Source organism: Octopus sinensis, linkage group LG3, assembly GCF_006345805.1.
Source record: "Octopus sinensis linkage group LG3, ASM634580v1, whole genome shotgun sequence".
Lineage (NCBI taxonomy): Eukaryota > Metazoa > Mollusca > Cephalopoda > Octopoda > Octopodidae > Octopus > Octopus sinensis.
Window position 1 is genome coordinate 4906170 of NC_042999.1, and position 21961 is coordinate 4928130.

At 39.6% G+C, this 21961-nt stretch overlaps 1 protein-coding gene across 2 annotated transcripts; it reads right to left on the reverse strand.

The window, feature by feature from the left end:
- Positions 1-1549: 1549 nt before the first annotated feature.
- LOC115209280 (glucocorticoid modulatory element-binding protein 1-like) lies at positions 1550-20438 on the reverse strand. Of its 2 annotated transcripts, XM_036500830.1 has the most exons (7): positions 19685-20438; positions 12887-13098; positions 9924-10288; positions 7151-7222; positions 3904-4026; positions 2666-2788; positions 1550-2173 (listed from the first exon to the last, which is right to left on the reverse strand). In XM_036500830.1, exons 2-7 carry the CDS (start codon positions 13096-13098, stop codon positions 1815-1817), a joined length of 1254 nt encoding a protein of 417 aa, XP_036356723.1. In that variant the 5' UTR covers positions 19685-20438; the 3' UTR covers positions 1550-1814. The 2 variants fall into 2 exon arrangements, with proteins under 2 accessions (XP_036356723.1, XP_029633455.1); XM_029777595.2 differs by lacking the exon at positions 7151-7222.
- Between the last annotated feature and the right edge of the window lie 1523 nt (positions 20439-21961).

A 21961-nucleotide genomic window follows, 5' to 3' on the forward strand; every position in this document is an offset into this window, starting at 1 on the left:
TATTATTAAAAGAAAGTGAAATTGCTGAAAGAAATGCTATGAGTATTAACATAACATCTGAAATTTCCATGAAAATGTTATTTTTACTGAGTGCTGGAAAGATTAAATGGATAGCAAGTGATACTGAGATTCAATTTATTTCAGAAATTAAGTTATTTCATTTGTGTCAACAAACATTTGCCAGTCGTCTCTCTCTCTCTCTCTCTCTCTCTCACACACACACACACACACACACACACACACACACAAGTTCAAGTAAATGTCTCTCTTAAAATTAATAAATGATGTAATGAGTGAAGTGAATAGTGACTTCGAATGAAGTTACCCAATAATTTAGAAAGGGATGAAATATGAATCAATTTAGGAAATAATTTTTCTTTGAAATCCTGTCATCCTAAATTAACAAGTTCATTCGTTAAGGTGAACTGCTTAATTACATAAAAATTCTCAGAGGATACCAACTTAAAAATTCCAATTTATTAAGCCTACTTCATGTTTAATTAGAAAGAAAATTTAAATATCTATTTAATTAGATAAAAAATCTGCTAAAAATCAATACTTTGATTTATTTTAAATCATTGTCTCTGACATTCTGTCAAATATTCACTAGATTTTTAAATACTTTTATAAACATTGAAAATAAATGTTTATGGTACGGAGGCGCAGGAGCGGCTGTGTGGTAAGTGGCTTACTTACCAACCACATGGTTCCAGGTTCAGTCCCACTGCGTGGCACCTTGGACAAGTGTCTTTTACTATAGCCTTGGGCCGACCAAAGCCTTGTGAGTGGATTTGGTAGACGGAAACTGAAAGAAGCCCACTATATATATATATATATATTATATACATATATATATATATATATATATATATATATATATATATATATATGTTTGTCTCCCCACCAACATCGCTTGACAACCAATGCTGGTGTGTTTACATCCCTGTCACTTCACGGTTCGGCAAGAGAGACCAATAGAATAAGTACTGGGCTTAGAAAGAATAAGTCCTGGGGTCGATTCGCTCGACTAAAGGTGGTGCTCCAGCATGGCCACAGTCAAATGACTGAAACAAATAAGAGAATAAAAGAAAGGTACAAATCTTGATTTCTAATAAAATTCCTAGTATATTTTTCTATCCAGCTTTAAAAATCTGGTTTTGTTTGTTGGTTTTTGTTAAAAAAAAGTTGTTATTGTTTCCTGTTGTCTTTTTGGAAAGAGATAAAAAAATAAATAACTAATTTATGAATCGAGTGTAGAGCTTGAACATAGAAAAATAAATGCCTGATTTGTGAATCAATTAGGGGTCTTGGTGAACAGAAATATCGAAACGGTGGGTACCAAAAGCAGTGAAACAACACTTGTATTGGTGTTTGCATTGTAAGCTGTTTATATATTTTTAAAGTTTCCCTTCCAGGGACATCACAGCTGGTGAACAACTGTAATTGTAAATTCCATTACAATTGGTGTGGTTTCTGCAATGAATTAGCAAGAATTATGAGACACGCCTCCAAAATATTAATATCTAAAATTTGAGACGGTTTTAACAAATTTCACTTTGATTGTTTTATTTTGGGTCATTTTTCAAATTGCTGCCTTTTTTTTTTTAAAGTTTTTTACACAAAATAAACCCCCATCTTCCATGTGCCAATCAATTATTTTTGTCTTTTTCTGTGCTGTAATAATAATAATAATAATCATTAACTTTGAAGAAGCTTAAAAAATACATATTTACATAAGAATACAACCAGGGAATGCTTTGCATATAAAATAAGCCATTGTGAAGATAAGTTTTTTTTTTTTTTCTCAATAAAACTTAAGAAGTTGATCGAGCCTCTTCCACACTAACGGGGCTCCGAGTCCTACTCATAGATTGATTGTTAGAGGTTCCGTCTAAAATTGCAGGATGCATTGTAAAATGTCCTGATGAATTTGCAGATGAAGACGATGAAGATGCGCAGAGAGTTTTTACATGGACAGAGTTCATGTTGTCATGGTCTGTCAGCTGGCTGCTGTCCGGACTAGGAGATGCAGAATGCATATGCAAGCTATTATTGTATGCTAGAAGGCCTTGCCGTTTGGATTTACTAATCTCCAATAAATGGTCAAAGCACTGAGACTTCCTCTTTAGTAATTCCTTCTTGTGTTCCGCTTCTGCAACTCGACGTCGAAGTTCTAAGAAAGAAAAGATAAAGAAAATTCATATAAGCAGAGTAATTCTAATATCCTCTCTGTAAGAAAATTTATTTAATCACCTGGAACAGTGGTTCACAACCTATTTAATATCCAGGCTAGATCCAAAACCTAGAATGTAAAAAACACCATTTGAGCATGGCCATTGCCAGTACCGCCAGACTAGCCCTCGTGCTGGCGGCATGTAAAAGCACCCACTACACTCTCGGAGTGGTTGGCGTTAGGAAGGGCATCTAGCTGTAGAAACTCTGCCAGATCAGATTGGAGCCTGGTGCAGCCATCTGGTTTGCCAGTCCTCGGTCAAATCGTCCAACCCATGCCAGCATGGCCGGTTTAAACATTAAAGGGTTAAAGACAAACACATTTTTCTTTTTAATTACCACAATAACAGCTTGAATCAACCCCCCCCCCCCAACGAAAAACCTAAACTTACAAATTTCAAACCAATACCAACAAAGAATGTAGACACTTTACCTTCCATTTCTTTATCAAGTTTCTCTTTCTGTCGTTCCATGTCAGTTTTATGAGCTGCCAACCAGTGTTTCAGTTTTGATGTCAAACCCAGTTCACTGGCAACTCTTGAAACCTTCCGTACCTCTGCAATTCACAATAGAGCATATGGATTAACACTGGTTTCAAATTTTGGCACAAGGTCAGCAATTTGGGGGAAGGAGATAAGTCGATTACATCGATCCCAGGCGAGCTGGCAGAAACGTTAGCACGCCGGGCGAGATGCGTAGCCGTATTTCGTCTGCTGTTACGTTCTGAATTCAAATTCCGCCCAGGTCGACTTTGCCGTTCATCCTTTCGGGGTCGATAAATTAAGTACCAGTTGCGTACTGGGGTCGATATAATCGACTTAATCCGTTTGTCTGTCCTTGTTTGTTCCTTCTATGTTTAGCCCCTTGTGGGTAGTAAAGAAATAGATTACATCGACCCCAGTACACAACTGGTACTTACTTTATCGACCGCAAAAGGATGAAAGGCAAAGTCAGCTTTAGCCGAATTTGAACTCAGAACGTCAAGATGGACGAAATACTGTGAAGTATTTTGACACAAGGCCAGCAATTTCAGAGCAGTGGAAAGTGGATTACACCGACCCTGGTAGCATTTGAACTCAGAATCTACAAACATGAAATGCAGTTAAGCATTTTGCCCAGCATACTAACGGTCTTGCAATGATATGGAATGATATTACAATGTTATTATTATTCTTCAAATCAATTTTCAGTAATAAAACAGACTTGAAGGTTTTGATACCAGAAAAGAAATTCTTTCTCAATTTGTTTTATGTCTTTTTTTGTCTCTTCTTTTTCCAGGCTTTGACATCTTACATTAACTGAGGCAGTGCTCTGCAACCAGACAGCCTTCCTGTCATCAAGCCTTACCCGGTTTTCAAGTAGGAGTTCTTTTATTTCCCATCCAAGTCCTACGACTGGCACCCTGCAGTTGCCAGTGCCGCTGGACTGACTCCTGTGCAGGTGGCAAGTAAAGAAACACCGTTTCGACCCTGTGCTTGAGGAGACCTATTGAGTCAAGTACATCAACATAAAAAAATCAATGGAAATTGTAGTTGTGATCCCTGTACCGGTGGCACGTAAACAGCACCCTATTACACTCATGGAGTATTTAAGGGTTATGCAAGGGTAAAAATGTTGAGAAACACTGGTTTAGACTGATCTGACATTGATTTATAACAAAGTTAAACTTACCTTCAAGTGGACATTGGTTTCGAATGAGATTATGTTTTAGATTGTCCAAGGTGGTCTTGATTTCCCGAAATATTTCATCAGCAAGTCCGAGCTCAATTATTCCTTTCCAAAACAGTTGACTTTCTACAAGAGACAAAAAACAAGAACTTCATTTCTTCAAGGAGTAACAGTAAACAATTATACACTCAATGGAAAGTTTGATTCCTAAGATGTATATATATATATATATATATATATATATATATATATATATATATATATATATATAAATGAAAATGTAATAGAATTTAGAATGTAAAAATAAATTTAGAATAGAATATTAGAATCAACTGTAAGAGAATTCAAAAAATTCTTCTGGACTATTTCACTTGTTTATTTTTAATGGTTTAGCCCAGTGGTTTTCATATGACCCTTGGGGGTCTATATAAGAGTTTGTTATTTAAAATTTAACTGCAATAAGTTGGTTATAATTCTACAAGACACAAAATATTTTAATATTTTTATACAATCCCTAGTAATATTTAATTATAAAAATACAGTAAGATTTCTTAAAATAGGAATCAAAGGGGTCCATAGGTTAAAAAAATGGCTGAGGACCACTGATTTAGCCAGAGAAGAGTAGCACCCATGATCCTTTGCAAGACTGATAGGAGAAAGAAAGGAAGTTGTCATTTGAAAGATCTGGCCTGGGCACTGGCACAGAATGGACACAAACAAAGACACCCAAAAGCCAAGTGGTGGTAGTGCTAAACCAGAAGCTAAAGTCTACCCCGCAAGAACGAGATTAGTCCTTCCAAAGGATTTCATAGTTTACTCTCCGTGCTGGTGGCACGTAAAAGGCACCATTCGAGCGTGATCGTTACCAACGTCGCCTTACTGGCACCTGTGCCGGTGGCATGTGTAAAAAGATTCGAGCGAGGTCATTGCTAGTACTGACTGACTGGCCCTGTGCCGGTGGCACATAAAAAGCACCCACTTCACTCTCGGAGTGGTTGGCGTTAGGAAGGGCATCCAGCTGTCGAAACTCTGCCAGATCAAGATTGGAGCCTGGTGCGGCCATCTGGTTTGCCAGTCCTCGGTCAAAATCGTCCAACCCATGACAGCATGGAAGGCGGACGTTAAACGATGATGATGAAAGATTTGGTTGACGTAACTGGCTTTGCATCAGTTACAACAAGTAGAGATTCAGTTGATAGAATCAATGGAACGGCCTAATGGGGAAATTAATGTGCAAGTGGCTGAGTACTCCACAGACACACGCATCCTCAATGTAGTTTTCAAGGAGATTCAGTGTGTCACAGACTGTCACGACTGACCCCTTTGAATCACAGGTACAACTCATTTTCGTAAGCTGAATGGATTGGAGCAATGTGAAATAAAGTGTCTTGCCTAAGGATACAATGTGGTGCTGGATATTGAACTCATGACCTTACGATTGTCACCTGAAAACTTTAACCATGAAGCCACACACTTTCACTTCGTTGACCTGAGGCTGTGGTGGACGACAATTAAACTAAGGTGTTGTGCACTGGAATTGAACCTGAGATCACACACTTGCAAAGCACACTTCCTAACCACACAGACCTGCCTGGTGATTACAAAAAGAAAAAAAGAGATTGAATGTAATGAAATTATTTTGAGTATTCTAAGCGAAGAGTAAGGAATAAAGACATCTGAGGGCTTTAGATGAAGTTCACTGAGGCAGATTCTAAGGCTGGGTGCACTTCCTGTTGCCAACCCTAACCTGTTTCCAAGCAACATAATATTTCCCCATCAGTTAGTCCATATTACTCCGTCAGGAGCATAGGACTGGTTTCCCAGTTTCTCTGGCAAATATATTCCTCCTGGTCCACCACAGGATTGCTCATTCCTGCCAGCTGACCGGAGCAACGTAAAACGAAATATTTTGGTCAAGAACACAATGCATGGTCTGGTCCAGGAATCGAAACCACAATCTTACAATCATGAATCCCACACCCTAACCACGAAGCCATGCACCTCCCCATAGCCAGATATTTTTTCATGGAAAAACTGTACCAAAATGATGCTCATTTGCAACAGCACACAATGTCAAAACAATGACACAGACATAGACACGTCACAAAACAGACGTTAAAGTGATGATGACAATGATGGTGATGTTATATTAGTTTGTTTCCATCAATCCTCCCACACTTTGTAGATTATGTTTGTTGTTTGCTTTGTTGCACAAAATAAAGCAGAGAAATATGGAGAGGGAGAGAGAACTGAGATTTGCAACAGTTTTGCTGAGTAGAAGGTAACCTCACTGGTGCTGGTGCCATCATAAACTGTACCCCATTCACTCTGCAAAGAGGTCGGTAAACAAGCAGGGGTATCCTAAGGTTGAAAGGACCCTTTATTCTTACTGAGGACATAACAACCTGCCTAGAGCTGGCACCATGATAAAATGCACCCAGTACATTCGGTAAAATGATTGAAGTACATCCAACCATAGATACCTTGCCAGTACAAAATACAAGAACAAGGTGCTTTCCTGCAACTATGTCAAAGAGGGTAGTAATTCTGCAAACTGTGGCAACCCCTCTAACTCCTGACAGCATGGAAAGCAAACAATGATGGCAAAGATGACATTCTAATTTGTCTCCAATCAACTCAGTTGGTTCGTTTAGCTTTCATTAGTATTTTCCCTCAATACAAAAACCACTAAGATATCTTTAGCTTAGTCAATGCCAGTAAAACAGACTAACATAGAAAAGCAAACCTCCAGGTGTTCAAATGTCATTGCTTTTCATCATCATCATTGTTTAACGTCCGTTTTCCGTGCTAGCACGGGTTGGACGATTCGACCAGGGTCCAATCTGATCTGGCAGTGTTTCTACAGCTGGATGCCCTTACTAACACCAATCACTTTGTGAGTGAGGCGGGTGCTTTTTATGTGCCAGGGAAGGCTGGCAACGGCCACGATCGGTTGGTGCTTTTGTGCCACCGGCACAGAAGCCAGTCAAGGCGGCGCTGGCATCAGTCACGTTTGGAAGGTGCTTTTTACGTGCCACTGGCACAGGGATCACGACTACATGTGCCAAATGATGATGGTGATTAATAACAATCTCTGAATAATAGAGATACTAAGGAGTTTATTTATCAGTGTGAGAATGTGTCTTGGTAAGTATTTCATGAAACAAGAACAGTTGTTAGTCGATGAAGTACATTGGCTATGTGGTTAAGCTACTAGAGCGATGATCACAGTCGTGAGCTCAAATCTTACCAGAGCCACTGGGCTGTGCTCCAACATACACCATCACAACAGTAGTACTAGAACGAGGAAATGTCTGTAAAACTGCAAAAAGAAAGAAACAAAACAAAAAAAAACTCATTTTGACTTATTAAAACAAAAAGAGTTTTTGAGATAAGCACAGCACTGAAGTATAGAATATTTAATTTGGCACTTGACATGAAATGTCAAGTGTCCGCAACTGAAGTGTTCAAAATACATTCCACAGTAAACCTTTTTCAAAAGGATAAACCAAACAAACTAAGGAACCAAATATCTTCCTTTAAATGTTGTATTCAAGAAACAACTCAAGGCCCTGAAGATTGAGGCTTCAAGGGGCTGCAAAGAATTTTTAGAAATTGCTTTAATTAAGGACGTGAAATATGTAAAACAAGGAGAAGTAAAGAAAATAATCTTCATGGAAACTAGAAAGGAGTGGTTGTGTGAATAAGAAGCTTGCTTCCCAACTACATGGTTCTAGGTTCAGTTCCACTGTTGGGCACCTTGGGCAAGTGTCTTCTACTATAACACAGGGTTGACAAAAATGCTTTGTGAGTGGATTTGATAGGCAGACACAGAAAGAAGCTCATCGTGTGTGTGGTTGGTTCAACAGGATTTGGCAAGCCACAGGGCTGCATTGCCCTTCAATTGCAGCTTTGGCAAAGCTTCTTTGGCCAAATGCCCTTCCTAATGCCAACCACTTTACAGTGTGTACTGGTGTACTGAGTGCTGTTTTGTGCCTCCAACACTACTTGGCTGTTAATTCAATGAACAGTCAGGGAGAAGACCCATCTATCAAGTGGAAACCCATTCAAAGTGAAGGAGAAGAAATCCCATGGATCAAAAAATTGAATCACTGTTGTCAAAAATCAACAAACATCCAGTTAAAAAATGCTTCAAGCATTTGACAATTAGGACAGCCTTTCAACAGAAGGCGAAAACAATTCACTTTTGGAAAGATTGTAAGAAAATAATAAACCCCAGCAGGAAACCATTCTTGTGATAATATCTTTTATCTTTTGAGGCAGCACGCTGGCAGAAACGTGAGCACCCTGGGGGAAATGCTTAGCAGTTTTCATGTCTTTATGTTCTGAGTTCAAATTCCACCAAGGTCAACTTTGCCTTTCATCCTTTCGTGGTCAATAAATTAAATACCAGTTGTGTACTGAGGGTCAATCTTATCGACTGACCCCTTCCCCCAAAAAATTTCAGGCCTTGTGCCTAGAGTAGAAAAGAATATCTTTTATCTTTTATTTGTTTCAGTTATTAGACTGTGGCCATGCTGAAGCACCTCCTTGAAGAAATTTTAGTACTGGGGTCGATTTGTTTGACCCCAGTACTTTTCATCTTAAGCCTGGTACTTATTCCATCGGTTCTTTTGCTGAACTGCTAAGTTATGGAGACAAACAAATCAACACCAGTTGTCAAGTGATGGTGGGTGACAAACACACACACACATAGATACAACAGGCTTCTTTCAGTTTCCGTCTATTAAATCAGTCCATCCAGAGCAGGGTTTCAGTCAGGCTGAAGCTATAGTAGATGACATCTGTCCAAAGTACCACACAGTGGGAGTGAACCTGGAACCGTGTGATTGGAAAGCAAACTTCATACCACACAGCCACGCCTACACCCAGTCTAATATGTATTTCTTTATTGCCCACAAGGGGCTAAACATAGAGGGAACAAACAAGGACAAAGGGATTAAGTTGATTACATTGACCCCAGTGCGTAACTGGTACTTATTTAATCGACCCCGAAAGGATGAAAGGCAAAGTCGACCTCGGCGGAATTTGAACTCTCAACGTAACGGCAGACGAAATACCACTAAGAATTTCGTCCGGCGTGCCAACGTTTCTGCTAGCTCACTGCCTTAACTACACCCAGTGTAATATAGTAATTAAAATACATTATTTGATTGGCTCTACACAGTTTCCACCTACCGAAGTAGACTCACAAGGGGACCAAAGGTTTCCTGAAAAAAGTACTCTTCAAAATTTGCACCAAGAATAAGCACAAGGTAAAATTACTACCTGCTTTTATAGCAAGTTGATGCAGGTAGTTTATCCTGTCCTCCGACTTTTAGTTCATCCAATTGAAATAACTGTTATTTATGGGATGACCCAATATATATGTGTGTGTGTGTGTGCATCTTTGTGTTTGTCCCCTAGCACTCATTAAGAGCCAGTGTTGGTTTGTTAACATCCCTGTAAGTGGTTTGTCATGAGTCAATGATAGAATAAGTACAAGAGTTAAAGTACTGGGGTTAATTAGTTCAACTAAAAATACCCTTTAAGGTAGTAACCCTTGCATGGCCACAGTCCAATGACTGAAACAAGTAAAAGATTAAAAGATGTGAATTTCTAGAAGAAGCAGAGCTTAAACAAAACAAACAAAAAGAAAGAGGAAAGAGTTAGGTTCTATGGTAGATTGCCTAATAAAAAGGAACCAGAAGTGATCATCATCATCATCATCATTTAATGTCATTGTTCTATGCTGGAATGGGTTGGGCAGTTTGATAGGAGTTGGTAAGGCTGGAATTGCACCAGGCTCCATTGTCTGTTCTTGCATGGTTTCTACAGCTGGATGCCCTTCATGGCACCAACACCAACAGGGTCACCAAGCAATTTGCAAGGCAAAACTTCTTGGCTTGGAGGACACGGGAAATCGTATTGAAGCAGGAGTGGCTTTGTGCCAGTTGAGCGTTTGAAAGATTAAGAGGCACAAGGATAGATGTTCATTAGTTAATAAATAGCAAATTACATACCATCAGGTGGTTGTTGTTGTTGTTGCTGCTGTTGTTGTTGTTGTTCTTCAGTGTTTTCAGCTGTCACAGCTCTATGCAGAACCTGTACACTTGGTTTGACATCGGGGTCATCTTGGTTTTGAGATTGATTAACATACGTATACTGACTTCCTACTGCTTCAGCAATTTTGCCAGAAGTCTGTTCAGAAACATAGAGATAATTGTTTTCTTTAATGCTAATCCCAGTCTCTGCCAGCAGAGTTGAGATTGGGGCCAAAGTGCCATCATCAAATACCATTGTCTTCAAAGGTGCGTGCGGTACACAGCGACCTGTACACATCTCTTGGTGATTAGTAAAATCCAACTGTCCTGATTCAATGTACTTCCTGAAGGGAATGAAAGTGAAGACATTTAGAACAACTCTACACCACTTTATACATTTGTATTATCATCATCATTATTATGTAACATCTACTTTTCCAAGCCTGAATGGGCCACACAGAATTGGGTACTACTAGTGAACAGTGGTCCTGGTGCGTGCACACGTGCATCCGCGCTAGCTCTTCATAAGTAGTCGATCCAACAATGACTTTTTAACCCTAACCTTAGTTTGTTTATAAAAATAATTTATTTACTTAGTTTTAAAAATTATTTAAGATTGACTACTTACGACTAGCTACTGCGGATGCGCGTGTGCACACACCGGGACCACTGTTCGCTAATAGTACCCAGAATTTGTTGAGGCAGATTTTCTACAGCCCAAATGCTTTTCCTACAAACACCACATGATGTCAAGACTAGGATACACACACACACAAATACATACACACAATATAATAATGTGTAAGATGCTGAGCACTCCACAGACACAGGTACCTATTTCTTTACTACCCACAAGGGGCTAAACACAGAGAGGACAAGCAAGGACAGACAAACGGATTAAGTCGATTAGATAGACCCCAGTGCATAACTGGTACTTAATTTATCGACCCCGAGAGGATGAAAGGCAAAGTCGACCTCGGCGGAATTTGAACTCAGAACGTTGCGGCAGACAAAATACCGCTAAGGATTTCGCCCGGCGTGTTAATGATTCTGCCAGCTCGCCACAGACACAGGGACCCTTAATGTAGTTCTCTGGAAGATTCAGCCTGACATGGAACGAGACAAGGCTGGCCCTTTGAATTACAGCTGCAGCTCATTTTTGCCAGCTGAGTGGACTGGAGCAACGTGGAGTAAAGTGTCTTGCTCAAGGAAACACTATACTGCCAGGTATCAAACTCACAAGCTTACAATCGTAAGCTGAGCACCCTAACCACTTAGCTATGTGCAAGAGTAGAGATGGGGGTAGAAGTGAATGTAGTAAGTGAGGACCAGGAGTGGAGGGGCAGCTTGAGACATAAAAATGGTAAAAGTGATGTCTTGACTATTAAGTGTTGTTTGTATCAGCAAAGTATACAAATCAATAAATTCTATACAAAGAGATTCTTTAATTTCCCAAAACTTTGCTTGTTTATAAACATGAAGCATCACTGCATTGATATCATTAAATTTCTTAGAATAGATTAACATGTGGCTGTGTGATAAGAAGCTTGCTTCCCAACCACATGGTTCCGGGTTCAGTTCCACTGCATGGCAGCTTGCACAAGTGTCTTCTACTATAGCCTCAGGCAGGCCAAAGCTTTGTGAGTGGATTTGGTAGACAGAAACTGAAAGACCATTGTGTATGTGTTTGTGTTTATGGTCCTGTAACTTAGTGCTTCAGCAAAAGAGACTGATAGAATAAGTACCAGGCTTTGAAAAAAAAAAGTACTGGAATTGATTCGTTCATTCGACTAAAAATTCTTCAAGGTGGTGCCTCCATTCCAAATAAGGTAAAAACTGTGATAAAAAACTTTAACCCTTTCGTTACTATATTTCTGACCGAAATACACTCATGAGTTTCAATTAAATTCTAAAATAATCATGAATCTAGGCTTGTTTCATTAAATAACTGTAACTTTTTTACTTATCAACATATTAATGTGATATTTGGAACATAATTAAAGAAAGGGTTCTTAATCAATTCTATTGCATAACTTTTGTCTCAAAGTGACTTTAATTACAGGTAAATCCACGTAAATTGAGCAAAAAGGTAAAAATATTAAAATTTTTAATTGAGCAAAAGGTAAAAATATTAAAATTTTGTTTAAACATCACCATAGAAAATGAATCATCAGCTAATATTCAAATGGGTATGCAACAAAATTTTGATAAAGAAGAATTGTGCACATCACTATATCATCTGTTGAATTTAGTGCACAACAGGTGTACCATAAAGGTGGAATAAAGTGAAATACTGGAATCCACCGTAAATTTGACTGAACTAAAGAAATCGGTCAAAAAATAATATACGGCCCTGGTTATGGTATGGAAGTGATAAATTCCAGACCACATCGTTCCCTAGGCCATGCTGACTAACATTATTTTCCCTGTATAAAAACTAAATCCACGCAGTACTCAGTATTTGCTTCACAAATTTTCCGAAATCTGAACCCCCATTTTGTGTTTGTTTACATTCAGCGTAAGTTTGTTTCCGCATTGATCACTTCAAACAATAACGTCCAGACCACATCATACCCTAAGTCATGCTGACTAACATTAGTTTCCCTGTATAAAAACTAAATCCACAACAGTACCCAGTATTTGTTTCACAAATTTTCCAATTCGGAATCAATGCTTGATAACATGAAACTCCTATCCATTTTCAAAGTTGAAGAAAAATCGATGCCGAAAAAAATCTCCCAAAATTCAGGGAATTAAAATTACACGTCGATCGTTGTACAAAACTGTAGATTAACTGTTTACAAAGCATAATCACATGTTTTCACGAATGTACTAAAGAGATTTGCTCTGATATTCTCATTTAAATATGAATAGGTAAATTCGGGCGGGTTTGGGCGGTTTGGTAACGAAAAGGTTAATGAAACAGATCAAAGATGAAATACCTGAGTTGGATGCCATTCATTCGAACAGCATTCTTCCAGTCTTTCAGCTTTTCTTTCTCGCCCATGACAGAAAACAGTTTCGGAGAGATAAAACGACCTTCATACTCAATACATTCTCGGTGAATGCCAGGACAAATAAATTTCTCCATATGTAGTTTGCCAACCAAATTTCCACAGGTGACTGTTATCACCCCTGCACTATCTTCAGTCATCTGTAAGAGAGAATTGAGTTTTACTAAGATAACAAGTAGAAGCTGTTAGATAAATACATTTTCAATAGGCTGCAATGAAGCATTGCTATCAAGTTTTGGTACAGGGCCAGCAATTTGGTGGGACTGGGCAAGTCAATGACCACCCCTGTACTCATTTTATTGAAAGGAAGAAAGGCAAAGTTGATCGCAAAAGTTTAAAAGGCAAAACCTCAGCAAAATTTAAACTCAGCACATAAAGACAAACAAAATACCTATTTCTTTACTACCCACAAGAGGACAAACTAGGACAGACAGACGGATTAAGTTGATTACATCGACCCCAGTGCGTAACTGGTACTTAATTTATTGACCCCGAAAGGATGAAAGGCAAAGTCAACTTCAGCGGAATTTGAACTCAGAACGTAATGGCAGACGAAATACCGCTAAGTATTTAGCCAGGTGCGTTAACGTTTCTGCCAGCTCGCTGCTTTAATATACAAAATACCATTATACATTTTGCCTGCTGTGCTAACAATTCTGTCCGTTCGCCATTTTTGGCTGCAACGAAATATTGAATGCAATTTCAATCAAAAGGATCATCATCATCATCATTTAATGTCTGTCTTCTACAGGGTGTGCCAAAAAAATGTACTCGCATTTTGACTCTCCATAACTCACTGGATTTTTCATTTCTTTTTGGATCAAATTGATCCTAATAATGGCAGAAGTATGACAAAGATTTGAAGGAGAAAATTCATGAAAAAGTGCGACTTGGAAGCATTGAAACATCGTGGAAGTGCTAAGACAATTTGAAGTGATTTTCAGAAAGATCCACCAGTGCAATGCAACACTGCTCGCATCCAAGATAAGTTTGAATCAGATGGAACTGTGCATGACATCCATAAGGAACATCCAAGAAAGTAAGAGAAAAGGAATTGTCCTAAAGGAAAAAGAATTGCTGGAAACCCTTCACTGTTCCCCACAAGTTTTTGTATGACAAATGACTCATGAGAGCGGAATCCCTAAATCAAGCACCCGTCGCATTTTGAAGGGAGTCCGTTGGAAATGTTACATGTGAACATTAAACCATGCTCTAAATGAAGTTGATTTATCCTTTTATGCATTTAACCATCAATCTTGTTTCTAAGACAATCAACAATGCATTTATTGTCATTTAAAGAGTACATTGGGGGAGGGTGGATACCCTGGATATTGGCATGGATTGGATGGCTTGACAGGACCACCCAACTAGCCAGAGGACTGTGCTGTGTTCCAGTGTATGCTTCGGCATGATTTCTACAGCTGGATACCCTTCCACAACAAACAACCCATTAAATTCAGTTTCAAATTTTGACACAAGGGAGGGTCAGGTCGATCACATCAACCTCCCCAGTGCATAACTGCTATTTCTTTTTTCAACCAACTTCAACTTAGAATATAAAGACGAATGAAATGGTGCTAAGCATTTTGACCAGTGAGCTAATAATTCTGCCAGCTTGCTGTCTGAAACAACTCATTAACTTCAACCAATGAAGCTAATGAGTTCCCTAGTGAGAACAAGTCTCCTTTACGGCAGCGAGTCATGGCCGATGAGGGTGGAAGATATTAAGTAACTAGAATCCTTCGATCACCTCTGTCTACGCCGCATCTTTCATGTCCGATGGCATCACTTTGTCTCCAACAATTCGGTGCGACAACAGTGCAAAATCACCTCCCTCCAACAAGTCATTCTAACGAGACGTCTGCGTTGGCTGGGTCATGCCCTCCATCATCAACCAGGAGAATTCATCTACGAAGCAATTGCCCCAGCTCCCCTTCAGGGTTGGCGAAAGCGGTTGTGGTGGACAACGCAAAACCTGGCTGATGATAGTCAAGGCTGATCTGGAACCCAACCTAGACCCCATATCTACGGCATTCACCGCTGGAATAAGGAGTGGTTGGAGATCATATGGTCGTTAGCCCCAAATCGCTAGGTCTGGTCAGCGTTTGTGAGAGATGCAGCATTGAGGATAAATGAAGCCAGCTCATCACACCCCGGGTGAATGCAGTCTCAAGACAAGAAAAGACAATCGTGATGATGGCTTAACTGTCTTCATAGGGGTTATCCTAAGACATTAGTCCATGCTCTAAATGAAGACAATTTATTCTTTTATGCATTTAACTATCAAGCTTGTTTCTAAGACAATACTGAGATATTTAACCTTTGAGTTACCACATTTCTGTTGAAATACATTATTTCACTTTACACATTAACTTTCTTTTAAATAACAAAGAATTTAATGAATTAACTTTGTCATTTTTAAGTTGTTGTTTCCAACATAAATTAACATGAAATTTAAATGGAAAGTTTTAACTTAGATGATTTTAAAATGGGAAGTCTGTACCATAAAGCCAGGGGCAATGTCAGATGGTTTGGTATCATCATCATCGTTTAACATCCGTTTTCCACGCTAGCACGGGTTGGACGGTTCGACCGGGGTCTGGGAAGCCAGTGACTGCACGGAAGCCAGTCACGGCGGCGCTGGCATCGGCCACGTTTGGATGGTGCTTTTTATGTGCCACCGACACAGAAGCCAGTCAAGGCAGCGCTGGCATCAGCCATGTTTGGATGGTGCTTTTTACATGCCACCGGCACAGGTATCACAACTACTATTTCCATTGATATTTATTTCGATGTTCATGTACTTGACTCAATAGGTCTCAAGCACAGCGGGATGTTCTGGAATCCAAGGTACTTTGAATGGGCAGGGGCTATGTGGAACTGGTGCAGGAAGCAGCCCAGGTCTTTGCAGTCACAGCATATCTTCAGAGATCTCAGTCCTTCGCCATTGCCTCTATGAGGCCCAACGCTCTGAGGTCATGCTTGACTACCTCATCCCATGTCTTCCTGGGTCTACCTCTCCCCCTGATACCTTTAACTGTTTGGGAGCGGCACTTCTTCACACAACTTTCCTCGTCCATCCACAGTACATGACCATACCATTGCAAGCGTCGCTCTTGCACACCACATCTGATGCTCCTTATGTCCAGCATTTCTCTCACGGTGCTTACCCTCTGTCGTGTGCGCACACTGGCATTACACATCCAGCAGATCATGCTAACTTCATTTCTTTCAAGTCTACGCATGTCCTCTGCAGTCACGGCCCATGTTTCACTACCGTGAAGCATGGCAGTTCGCACACATGCATCATACAATCTACCTTTCACTCTGAGTGAGAGACCCTTTGTCGCCAGTAGGGGTAGGAGCTTTCTAAACTTAGCCCAGGCTATTCGTATTCTAGTGGTGACACTCTCTGAGCATCCACCTCCACTACTAACTTGGTCACCCAGGTAGCGGAAACTATCAAATACTTCTAGTTTCTTCCCCTGGAGTGTGATGGAATCTGTTTTCTGAGTATCTGTGGTGTCTATTGTCCCTGTGCATTGGCCGCACATGAAAGCTATCTTATCAGTTAATTTCCCTTTGATGTTGCTGCACCTCTTATGCGTCCATAGCTTACACTGGGTACATCTTATGGAGTTTCTACCTACACCTTTCCTACAGATCGAGCAGGGCCACCTGCCCGAGGGTGTGTGTGCTGAGTTCGCCATTCTGCTTAATATAACTTTGGTCTTTGCTACATTACTCTAAGGCCCTTTGATTCTAACCCTTGCTTCCACACCCGAAATTTCTTTTCTAGTTCTGGTAGTGATTCTGCTATGAGATCAGGTCATCAGCATAGAGGAGCTGCCAGGGGCAAAGTGTTTAAATAGAAACCGAATTACATGAGATTTCAATTGGTCAACACCAACATAATATATATACCAATACATAAATTTACAGGTTTTTCACTAAATACTTTGAAAATCTTGATTATATTGAAAATTTATAGGAATACATAGACAGGCTACTTGTTAAAATGCAGTTAAAGAAAGTGTGAAGCAAGAACCGTGCTGGACTACATGGCAATACAGGAATTACCATAATTGATGGTATAAAAGATGCACAGCATATTCAAGGGGAAAATGTTTAGGGCATTAAAGGAACATAGCATACAAGATCTGCCCATCCTTGTTTTGGGGTCGATAATAAGTACCAGTGAAGAACTTGGAGTCAATTTAATTGATTTATTCTCTATCTCTAAAATTCCTGGCCTTGTGCCAAAATTTAAAAATTATTATGACGATGAGAGCAATGCATGCCATCAAAGTGATGGTGGGGTACAAATATACGAAGCCCTATATACTATCTGATAAGGATACACCAGGCACATACATAAAAACCATGTGTGTGACATGGTGACCTCATATCAAGATGAGCAGCACATGACCTCACAGGTGGAACCCACTTATAATTTTCTTCAGGTCGAGTTCATCCTGCTTAAAACATCCCTGAATAAGGGTTAAGGATGATGGGTGAAACACTTCTCAACACATGGTTATGAGGCTTCCCCACTATTTCTGCTTGTGATAAGAGATGCACATAGCATCAGCCATTAAGTGACATGCACAACTGGTTACAGTTAAGCAGCTGACAAGCAAATCTGTGGTATTGAGCAGAATATTTGCTGTAGCCCATCTTTTACATCAAGATAAAACATGTACATGTTAACACTTCCAATCAATTATGATCAGAAGCCACGAGAACCACAGCCTGGTACTGCATCAGGGCATACAGTATTATTATTAATTGGCAAACTAGCAAAAAAATCTTTAGCATGTCAGACAAATTGCTTAGTGGCATTTCTTTTGGCTCTTTCCTGGTTCTTAGTTCAAATACTACCAAGGCTGGCTTTTTGCAGTCACCCTTCTAGGGTTTCATAAGATAAATATCTTTTCTAATCTAGGCAGAAGGACTGAAATTTTTGGAGAGGGGGCCAGTCGTTTAGATCGACTCCAGTGCGTAACTGGTACTTATCGACCCCAAAAGGATACAAGGCAAAGTCGACCACGGCGGAATTTGAACTCAGAACATAAAAGACAGACGAAATACTGCTAAGCATTTCGCCTTTCATAAAATAAATTCCAGCAAAGCACTGATATCAACATATTACCGTATTTTAACGTGTATAAGGAATCTATTTTTGTCAAAACTTAGTTTTAAAAAATATGGGAGTTTCTTACACACGGATAGTATTATAATCCTTTATTTTTTCCAAATTTTAAGAACCCCAAAATTAGGGGGTTCCTTATACACGTTAAAATACGGTCTTTTGTTGCCAGTTGAAATCATTATCACTTTTATAATTTTCTTTTTATAACGGGCTAAAAACGCTTTAGTTTGACCCTTACGGTTACTCTCCGGTAGTTTATTCTGCTTTTTTATGTTCAAATCCAGCCCATGTCTCAAAATTGTTTTTTTCCCTACTTTCTGGGTCAATAAAATAAAGTGCTATAAACAACTGCTACCCTTCCTGCAAAAGAAAAAAAAAGAAAAAAATCTGGCCTTCTGCCTGTGTTAGAAATAACAACTGTTATTTCTCATTCCTCGGTGAGGAAGCAGACGGGAAGAAAACACAACTCTAGGCAGAAGAAGAGTTGTTTAAATTCCATGATAGGTGTGAAGGTAACAAGTGCTTGCTTGCACATTTATTGTTGTTGTTGTTGTTCCACAACTCTGCCTTTCGTCCTTTCCGGGACGATAAAATGAAATAGCGGTCAAGTCCTGGGGTCGGTGTAACCAGCTGTCCCCATCTGTCCCCTTTTCTGGAAATTGTTGGATTTGTGCCAAGATCAGAACGAATTATTATTATTGTTGTTATAAAAATATATCTAGACAAAAGTTTTAAGAGCCAAATATAACCAAAAAATTCTCTAAATGTGTTTAGTAAAGAAAGATCACGTTCGCAAAGCACAGGTCGATGACATACGGGTGCGTTCGGGGTCACTACCTGCTACAAAAGAGTAGCTAAATCTCCCTCAAACGAAACTCTTACCGTAGGACACCGAATAACGTATTTTATTGTGAACTATTCAAGTATTTTGGTGGACTATACGAGTATAATTGCTGTCTTTACTTGACTTATTGCGGTTCTTTTGCTCCTACCATCACCTTTCATCCTTTTCCGACGAGTTGTGTTCTAAAGCCCCGGGGGTGGGGGAAAATGCTGAGCGATATTTGTTGCAGTTCTTTAGGTTCTCAGATCAAATCCCAGACTAACATTTTGTCTTCCATGGGTCGATTAAATAAGTAACAGTCAAGTACTGGGATCGATCTAATCCACTAACCACCTCCCCATAAAATGTCAGGCCTTGTCTATTCGTAGAAAGAATTATTGTTATTATTATTATTATTATGAAGGTGGCGAACCTGCAGAATCCGTTTAGAGCCTCGCAGTGTTACCTCCGGGTCTTTACGTTCCCAGTTCAAACTCCACCGACGTCGACATCAATCCCTCTCCCCCAGCATCCCTGAAAACTGAGGCCCTTGTCCTTAATCGGAAATTATTATTTGATATGCAACGACGAGAAGGTCATGGATGGAGAGACTTTTCGATTAAAGGCATGCTGTATCAATAAGAACATAACGGAAAATAATACAAACAATAAATAATAATAATAGTAATTGCATGTGTGTGTGTGTGTTATATGAAGAACAAAGAAAGAAAAAACTTGGTTTTATACCCACCTTTGATTAAAAGTATGACAGGTAGAGACCAGGTGAGCAGCAGGGACGGAGATTAGTGAGGATTCGTGGGGAAGACGGAAATAACGGATGAAACCAAATAGGGTGGTAACATATAATACAGAGAGGAGGAAGGAATATATATATGTGGGTACATCATTGATTCTATTGTCTTGCCTCCATAACTTCAATAACAACACTGACCAGAGAGAGAGAGAGAGGAATGCTGCAATGACCATATATATATATATATAGATATATGTATATATAAATGTGCCCACCCACACAGAGGAGAGGGGAAACTATTATCGTACAACAGTTGGGAGAGAGAGGAAAAGTTACGTTGTCATGAAAGAACTTAGCAAAGTTCGATCGATCGATTTTGCGGGAATTTAAGCGATTATATCATATATTTATTACTTTGTTAAGTGGTGTAGGTATATTTTGTGTGTGATTATAAAATAATGTCGTGAAATTCTAAGAGATTTGAGGGAGAATGGTGTCTTTTTTTGTTTGTTTGTGGAGTTTTTGTTGTTGATTTTTTTCTTTAAGGTCGACGTTTTTGAAAGAAATCGGGAGAAAAGAAAATATGGCGAGAAAAAAAAAGGGAAAGAGTGTTCTAAAGGAGAGGAAAAGTTTGATGAAAGCATGGTAAGAATTGTGGTTTGCGCCTGAAGACGGTAACGTGCCCCATTTTAACGTCGAGAAACAAATATGGACGTTGCTTTGAACGGAAACGGACACTGACGTCATTGACGTTTCCTTACGTCACGACTCGGTGTGACACGTGAGCGTTGCGTTCCGCCAACCCCGTCGCGAGTTCGTCGCCGCCTTCGCCGTCATCGTCGTCGTTTTAACGAAGTCGTTGGGTGACGTTGGTTTTGAAAAGGAAGAGGAAAAGTAAGAGGAGAGAACAACAGAGAATGGTTGACCTCCTGTACCTAGATCTCACCTATACAAACTACCTGTTGAAAACTTCTGCTTAGAATGGAATTAAAGAGTATTGCGAGCTGGCAGAATCGTTAGCATGCCGGGCGAAATGCGTAGCCGTATTTCGTCTGCCGTTACGTTCTGAGTTCAAATTCCGCCGGGTTCGACTTTGCCTTTCATCCTTTCGGGGTCGATAAATTAAGTACCAGTTATGCACTGAGGTCGATATAATCGACTTAATCCATTTGTCTGTCCTTGTTTGTCCTCTCTGTCTTTAGCCCCTTGTGGGTAGTAAAGAAATAGGTATTGAATTTTAAAAATCAAAAAAAGAATAACCAGGGGAGATAACCCGGACAAGTAATTTATAAAGATTAGTCTCCCCTGGAAGAAGTCTTTTTTTTTTTTAAGTACAAATTAGAAATTGTAGGGCTCAAAGTCGAACACTGAAATTATCCAAGTGATGGGAATTCATTCACTCTAGAGGAACTTTAAAATATAAAAAAACAAAAGAGTTAAGTCTAGATTAGCTTAAATTTGGTTCGGCAGATAGGGATGCTCCCAAAGTGTCCATTGAACGAATTGCTTGTACTATAATGTGCTTAAATGTATAGTTACAACCATATGCCCACGTCATTACTGGTTTTACATCGGAACCACGATTCATTTTAAGCAACGCTAACGTGCACACCTGTTAATCTGAAAATTTACCTCGTTTTCTACATCCCTCGCAATCCACATACCCTATAAGGACATACTCTATAATCTGTCCTGTTCCATAGTTTGCAGCGGAATTCCTCGACAGCAGATTGGTGCGTTTGTCCAGTATGTTGCCACGTACCGCTCACTATATTTCGCCACAACAAGACCTCGAAGCTAAATCGATTCTCTGACATAATTTTTGAATGTTATCACAAATGCTACAAAACTTTCTCCAACTACATGAAATCGTCATAATTTTTACTGTACAAACTAGCTTGTCCCTTTACTAACTGGTACTTATTTAATCGACCCCGAAAGAATGAAAGGCAAAGTCGACCTCGGCGGAATTTGAACTCAGAACGTAGCGGCAGTCGAAATGTTGTTAAGCATCTCGCCCGGCGTGCTAACGTTTCTGCCAGTTCGCCGTCTTTCTTCCTTTATAACCTGCTTTCTCCTTAATGACGTTTGCTACTGTTGCCTCTCCTTTTTTCTGTATTGTTTAACAAACTACCTAACAACTCTAAGGCGAGCACAATAGTCTTTACCTCTCCTCTCTCTGAGTTTCATTCTGCTAATTCCTCTTTAATTTCCCCGCCTCGTTAACCGTTTCTTATCTTCCCTCGAACATTTTCCTTAGTACCTCTATTATGT

Bases quoted from the DNA above. Each gene is read 5' to 3' on its own strand.
- LOC115209280 (XM_036500830.1), bottom strand. From the start codon at position 13,098: ATGACTGAAGATAGTGCAGGGGTGATAACAGTCACCTGTGGAAATTTG. The intron at 10,289-12,886 runs GTATTTCATCTT...CATTCCCTTCAG, and splicing joins ATGAATGGCATCCAACTCAG to GAAGTACATTGAATCAGGAC. The intron at 7,223-9,923 runs GTATGTAATTTG...TTCTTTTTGCAG, and splicing joins ACAACAACAACCACCTGATG to TTTTACAGACATTTCCTCGT.